Source organism: Galeopterus variegatus, unplaced genomic scaffold (assembly GCF_000696425.1).
Source record: "Galeopterus variegatus unplaced genomic scaffold, G_variegatus-3.0.2 Scaffold203, whole genome shotgun sequence".
NCBI classification, from domain to species: Eukaryota; Metazoa; Chordata; class Mammalia; order Dermoptera; family Cynocephalidae; genus Galeopterus; species Galeopterus variegatus.
In genome coordinates, this window is record NW_007726314.1 from 21,834 (window position 1) to 29,492 (window position 7,659).

The 7,659-nt window shown below is 47.5% G+C and overlaps 1 protein-coding gene across 2 annotated transcripts in view; it reads right to left on the minus strand.

The window, feature by feature from the left end:
• SHISA5 (shisa family member 5) overlaps nucleotides 1-7,432 on the minus strand; it is a 22,124-nt gene extending 14,692 nt beyond the window's left edge. The window contains exons 1-2 of one of the 2 annotated variants that reach the window (XM_008565730.1): nucleotides 7,261-7,432; nucleotides 4,478-4,634 (exon numbers count right to left, since the gene is read on the minus strand). In XM_008565730.1, the coding sequence (XP_008563952.1) occupies nucleotides 4,478-4,634; nucleotides 7,261-7,327 (224 nt within the window). In that variant the 5' untranslated portion in view covers nucleotides 7,328-7,432. Of the gene's footprint in view, nucleotides 1-3,072; nucleotides 3,151-4,477; nucleotides 4,635-7,260 lie in introns of those variants that run through there. The other variant, XM_008565731.1, reaches the window with a different exon arrangement.
• Between the last annotated feature and the right edge of the window lie 227 nt (nucleotides 7,433-7,659).

Below are 7,659 nucleotides of genomic sequence, written 5' to 3' on the forward strand. Positions count from 1 at the left end.
CCGAGGTTTGCGATCCCGTTGCCGGTCCCGGTCCGGTACGGGCGCGACACTGAGGGTTGCAATCCGTTGCCGGACACGAAAAAAGATAAAAAGGAAAAAAAAAAAAAAAAAGATGACCGGTAAGGGGATCTTAACCCTTGACTTGGTGGTGCCAGCACCACGCTCACCCAGTGAGCAAACCGGCCATCCCTATATGGGATCCGAACCCGTGGCCTTGGTGTTATCAGCACCACACTCTCCCGAGTGAGCCACGGGCCGGCCCAGCAATTTTCAAGTATACAATATATTGTTATTAACTGTAGTCGCCATGATGTACACTAGATCTCTTGAATTTATCCCTGCTGCCTACTTAAAATTTTTGTTCATTCTTCAACATCTCCCCAATGCCCTCATTCCATAGTCTCTGGTTAACCACCACTTACTTTCTGTTTCTAGGAGTTTGACTTTTTTTTTTCTTTTTTGGCAGCTGGCCAGTATAGGGATCTGAACCCTTGACCTTGGTGTTACAAGGTTATGCTCTAACTAACTGAGCTAACTAGCCAGCCTGAGTTCAACTTTTTTACACTCCACATGTAAGTCAAGTCATGCAGAATTTGTCTTTCTGTGCCTGGCTTATTTCGCTTAACATAATGTCCTCCAGGTTCATCCATGTTGTCACAAATGATACAATTTCCTTCCTTTTAAGGCTGAATGGTATTCCATTGTATATATATATATACACACACCACATTTTTTAATCTATTCTGTTTATGAACACTTAGGTTGATTCCATACCTTGGCTATTGTGAATAATGCTGCAATAAATATGGGAATGCAGATATCTCTCCAAGACACTGTTTTCACATCCTTTGGATACATACTCAGTAGTGGGATTGCTCGATCATATTGTAGCTCTATTTTTAATTTTTTGAAGAACGTCCATACTGCTTTCCATAATGGCAACAATCTATATCTCGACTAAGGTATTATGTATACATGAGATGTATACATTTGTTACTTATCAAACTGAAACATTATGATCTATGCATTTTACTGTATGTAATTATATATCAATTTTTTAAAAAAAATCTACAATACCAAGTTTTAGAGATGAGGTAGAGCAAACTGGAACTCTCATACACGGCTGGTGGGAGTATAAATGGTACAACCATGTTGGAAAGCTGTTTGGAAGTACCTGCGGATGCTGAACACACGCACCCAATGACTTAGCAATTCCACTTCTAGGTAAATACCCAGAGGAAATATGCTCCTTTTACAAGGCACCAAAAACTTGTAAAAAAAAAGAGTTCTTAGTATCACTATTCAGAATAGCAAAAACCTACCTGAATCTAATAAAGAATGTCTAGAAAAAACCTCAGCAAACATTTTTAATTGCAAAATGATGAAAACCTTCCCTCTGATACCAGAAATAAGTAAAATATGCTATTTATCACCACTTTCAGGCAATACTGTACTGTAGATCCTAGCCAGTGCGATCAAGCAAGAAAAACTAATAAAAAGTATAAGCACTGGAACAGAAGAAATAAAACTGTCATTATTTGCAGATGACATGACTATTTTGGTAGAAAGTCCTAAAGAAGCTACAATTAAAATCACTCAAATTAAGAAGTAAATTTAGAAAGGTCTCTGGATACAAGGTCAATATACTGTATAAAAATTAAATATATTTATATACCTATATATTAATAAACAATTAAAAACTAAAAACTTTGAACTATGCTATTTATTGTACCATCAAAAAAACCAAAATACAGGGCCGACCCCGTGGCTCACTAGGGTGAGTGCAACACTGGGAGCGCAGCAGCGCTCCCACCGCAGGTTCGGATCCTATATAGGGATGACCGGTTCGCTCACTGGCTGAGCGTGGTGCGGGCGACACCAAGCCATGGGTTGCGATCCCCTTACCGGTCACAGAAAAGAAAAAAAAAAATCAAAATACGATAAAAGATATACAAGGCTTTTACACAGAAAACTGTAACCCATAATTGAGACAAAATGAAAGAAAACCTAAATACACAGGAAGATATGTCATGCTGATAAACTGAGAAATTCAATACAGCAAAATGTCAATTCTACAAAAACAATGTATAGAGTCAATGCAATCCTAGCTGGTTTTATTGACAGGCTGATTCTAAAATGTATATGGAAATACAAAAGGCCAAATATAGCCCATATAGAAGAATATCAAGACAATATAGAAGAATATCAACCCTTATTATAAAGTTACAATAATTATGAGTCTCTTTAGCTCAAGGATGGAAAAATAGACCAACACAACAAAATAGAGCCTAGAGACATCCACACATATGTGGACAATGAATTTGTAACAAAGTTAGCACTGCAGAGTGACAGAAAAAACTAATAGTTTTCTCAATAAATAGTCTTGGGTCAACTGGAAATCCATATTAAAAAATGAAACTTGATTCCTACTTATATCTATGACTAGGCATATACTTAAAAGAAATGCATACACATGTGCACCAAAAGACACATACAAGAATGCTCATAGCAGCATTATTTGTTATAACCCAAACATGAAACAATCCAAATGTCCATCAACATTAGAATGGATAAATAAATCGTCGTAAGTAACATAATACCATACAAAAATGGAAATGAACAAACACCACAATATGGATGAAACTCACAATGTTGACAGATAGAAACCAGATATAAATCAATAGGCAATATAAGTATGATTTTATGCATGTGTGTGTGAGAGAGAGAGATGACATGCGTAGTCAGGTTAATGGTACCTTTGGAGATAACAGAGGAGATGGTGACTGAGAGGGAACATGAGGGGGCTTCTGGGGTGTTTGATGTTCTATTCTTGGCCTGGACAGGTGATGGTTACACTGGTGTGTTTACTTTGTGGTAATTCACTAAACTATACACTTCGGATTTGTCTGCTTTTATGTGTGTATGATACATATCAACTTAAAGTCTTTAAAAGCCCCATACACACACACCAAAAAAAAAAAAAAAAAAGACAAACTTTTTTGGGGGATGCATGCTTGGGTATTACAACTCTAAAGAAAAGCAAAGTTACATAAAAATTAGAATAATAATTACCTTTTGCGGGGTGGGAGGAGAAACAGTGATTGGGGGTGGGCTCAAGGGCTTCTGAATTGCTGTAATGTTGGATATCTTGACCGGGATGGTGATTATGCAGGTAGTGGCTTTGTGATAAATCACTGAGCTGTACATTTATTTTGTACACTTTTCTGTGAGTTACATTTCACAATATAACAGTACATAAAATAACCTCAGTGGATGGTCTTAACAGCTGATTAGACACAGCTCAAGAAAGAATTGTGTGAGATGTTATCCTTCAAGGGTTCAGATCCCTGTACCAGCCAGCCACCAAAAGAAAAAAGGACATTATCCAAAATGCAGCCTACAGATGAAAATACGGAACAGAGGCTAAGAGACATGCATAGTAGAGAGTGAAGAGTAGCATGTGTCTAATCAGAGTTCCAGAAGGAAAGCAGAAAGAAGCAATATTTAAAGAATATATTTATATACATATATAAATATTTGTATATTTATATGGCAGAGAATTTTTCAGAAGTGATGAGAGACACTAAACCACAGATTCAAGAAGCTTAACAGGGCCGAGCCCATGGCGCACTCGGGAGAGTGCGGCGCTGGGAGTGCAGCAGCGCTCCCGCCGCAGGTTCGGATCCTATATAGGGATGGCCGGTGCACTCACTGGCTGAGCGCGGTGCGGCCGGTCTCAAAAAGGACAAAAAAAAAAAAAAAAAAAAAGAAGCTTAACAAATCCATAGCAGCATAAATAAAAAGAAACCCATGCCTAGATACAGTATAGTGTACCCAAAAAACACCAAAGACAAGGAAAAAAATCTTTTTTTTTCTTTTTGCATCTTGCAGTATGAGAATCTGAACTCTTAACCTTGGTGTTACAAAGCTGTGCTCTAACCAACTGAGCTAACTGGAAAAAAAAATCTAAAAAAGTAGTTGAGGGGGGGCAGAAAAGATGCAGGGTAAATTCATGGCTGCACCAGGAGAACACAAGCACAGTTCACACTGGGGCACATGTCCATGTGTTGTGCCCTCCTGTGCCTGCAAGAGGGTACCTGCACAAAGCATAACCCCCCATACATGCACATACTGTGCTGTACACTCACAGCCGGTGCTCACCCTGATGACCTGTTAGAACAGGTACACAACCAGAGCTGAGCCACAAGCCAGCTGAGGCCACTGACCCCTAAGAAACCTGCTCAGCCCAATGCTGGGTGAGCTGGAACCATCAAGGGTGGGGGAGAAAAGAGCAGGGAACCAAGTGACTAGGTCTGGGGAGTCCAGCCCAGAACAGAAGCTCCCCAAATCCTCTGGTCCAGTGCTCCTGCCACCATCTTGAGAGGCCTGAGAGGCCAGAGGGGCAGTGCTGTTCCATGCATTCTCCTTCTGGTCACAGGCTCAGAACACCCATCATGTGACCCACCAGTGCACCCACCTGGCCTCAGGCACAGCACATCTTTCCTCGTTCCACACAAATTTCTTCAGCACGTCAGAGCAGCAATATTGGTTGTAACAGGAACCACAGCAGAAATCAGGACAGGACTCGGGGAAGAGGTTGCGTCCATGGGAAGTTATACACAACTCACTATGGGCTGGAGCAGAGAAACACACCTGTTCACCTATGGCCCACCGGTGGACAGGAACACCCCCTACCACCTGCTGGGGACCGTCAGTTTTGAGTCCTTATTCCCTCTTTCCATCACTCAGCCAAAGTAGCCTCAGTCCCTGATGGACACAGCAACTTCAGGAGCCCAATCCTCACAGACCACCCCCTGACAGCAGTCTGACTCCTGACCAATTCATAGTCAGTCACAGTCATACCTGTCACATAAGTATCCATAAAGCACTTAGCCTGGGCTGGGCCTGCAGCAGGTGCCCAGAAAATTTTGTGCCAGCCCAGCCACTCCCCAGCCAACACAGCACCTTCCCCAGCACAGCCACCAGACACAAGCATGCTGGGCCATCTCTGAGCCATCCTAGTCACTGGCCACCTCTCAACCTCTGGCCACTGATCCACCCAGCCTTGCCCTCTCTCCTGGGCCACAGCAGAGTTGCCAGTGACTAAGATGGATTGGGCTCCCTCTTTCTCCTGCCAGTCCACTGGCCTTCTAAAGGAGAGTGGACTTTCTAAGTGTGAGTCTAACTGGGTCACTCCTGGCTCTCAGACCTCCCCTGGTCCCCACTGCTTCAGGATCAAGCCCAAACTCCACGAAGCAGGGTCTAGACTGCAAAGGACCCTGAAGATCACTCCACCTTCCCGGTCTATCCACACTCTGGCCACATTCTTGCGTGTTTTCCATCTCCCACCTTCAACTGTAATCCTTCAAGGCCTTAATCCAGGCCACCTCCTCCAGAAGCTGCCCTGGCCCAGCAGTCACACAGCTGGACAGGAACACCCCCTACCACCTGCTGGGGACTATCAGTTCTGAATGCTTATTCCCTCTCCCCATCGCTCGGCCACAGCAGCCTCAGCCCCTGCTGGTCACAGCAACTTCAGGAGCCCAGTCCTCAGAGTGTCCATAAAGCACGTAGCCCTGGGCTGGGCCTGCAGCAGGTGCCTAGGCAATGTTTGTGCCCTCAGTGGCCAGGGCTCCAAGGCAGTAGCACCATCTGAAGCCCTGGAGCCATCCCAAGGCTCTCAGCCAGAGTTGGGATCTAGCATCACCATAACAGGCCTCAATATACAAGGTCAGGCTGAAGGGACCTGACTGACAATAAATATGGGAAATGACCCAGGGCTTTGGGTGACCACAAGGTTTGCAAACCTCCAGGAAGATGTCACAGCCAAATGTTCCCGTGTATCCTTAGGCTACATGAGCAGAGACCTAGTGCCACAAGCAGGAGGGAACAGAACCAGATTCTTCCAGTGCAGACCCCAAATAGAACAACTGGTGCAGCAAGGCCCATATGACTTCAGTAGGCAGGGGACGTGTCTGATAATAATCCCTGAGGTGTGGCTATGTTGGCCTGGAAACAGTCTTGGCACAGCATACGGACTCTGGCAACCCAGGCCGGCCAGGCACCCAGGCAGTGTGTGGTGTCTGGAACCCCAGCCTGGTCCATGTATCATGCGCCCTGGGATATATGTCAGTGGAGAAAGGCCCAAAGACAGAGACATTGAGTGACCTCCTTGAGAAAAGATAACTTGCACTTTGTTCTTGGAACTCCAAGCAGAACCCTGCTCTGAGCAAACAAAGCCACGGAGCAGAGGATCGGACCATTGACAGGCCCAGTTCAGCCAGCTGTCCACCCGCAAGCGGGTATCATCAGCATGGCCCATGCTGCTGGGTGGCTCAGGTGAAGCCACCACCAGCAGGGTCTTTACAGGAACAGTCACAGCCCAGCCCTAGCCTCTGAACTGAAGATGCACAGTGGTGAGTTTATTTTGGCCAAGAGTCCTTCACACAAATGCTCTTCTGACCGTCTGACACTCTGGACGAGGCTCTCCAGACCTCACTGGGACACGGACCCTCCTACAGACTCACTCCAGGGGCCAGCTGATTCTGGGTGCAGGACTCCTTCTCATTTCCAACTGCCGGTCCTTCAGATTCATCCGAACGCCCAGGAAATAAAGCCCTTCCTCTTCAGGAAGCCACCCACCCCAAAGGGGTCTTCCCATGGCTGGGCAGGGAGCTGCTCCAATTCCCACCCCTAAAAGGCTGTGAATCATCAGTCTACGATCAACACACACACTGTTGTCTCCTCTTCCCCAGAGGCCAGCCTCAACGCCCAGCATCTCAAGGAACACAAGGGCCATGGAGGCAGCGGGTGGGGGCTGAGAGGGAAGGCTCTGATGGAGGAGACAGGCCTCTCTGCTGTTACCACCTGGGGCTAAAGCCAGGCAGGGACTCCTGTCCCGGCCTCTGGGGATCCAATCCCCTGGAACATCAGAGCGAGGGCAGACCCGCCCCCACCGTTCCAGTACAGAACAAAGGTGGCAGCTGTCTGGGGTCTGGGCAGCGTCAGTTCAGGCAGGTAGGCTGGGGGAGAGGAGAGGTCCGACGCCGGGTTCGCTGACAACCTCGGGGCTATTAAGGGTCTGTGGGGGTCACTGTAGGGCTGGTGCTGCCTGGATCGCTTCAGGGACAGCGCGAGGAAGTGTCTGCACACACACACACGCACACGTACACACACGCACACACACGCGCGCACACACACACACACACGCACAGCCCGTCCTGGCAGGACAAACCGCCCGCACCCCCACCCCATGCTCACCACCGGGAGGCGGCGGTAGCAGCAGGAGCAGCAACAGAATCCGTGGCGCGCGGGCCCATGCAACCATGGCTGGGTGGGCGGACAGACGGACGGACAGACGGACAGAAGCAGCCCCGGGTCGTTGCGCTGCCGCAGCCTCAGCGACCCGCGCGGGTGCCCCGCTTCCTCGCCCCGCCCCGGCCGGTTCCCGGAACCCCCGCCCAGGAGAGGGAGGAAGGCAGGGAGGGGAAGCGGACGCCCCTCCCAGCCCCGGGGCCACCTCCAAGCCGGGTGTCTGCGCGAAAACTTGGGCCCCAATTCCGGGAGGCGCCGGGCGACGCTTCGAAGTTGCCTTCCGCTCACCCTTGCTTTCTGGAGGGGGTCTCCTGTCCCCAGCCCTCGGGGCCGGCAGGGCGTCCC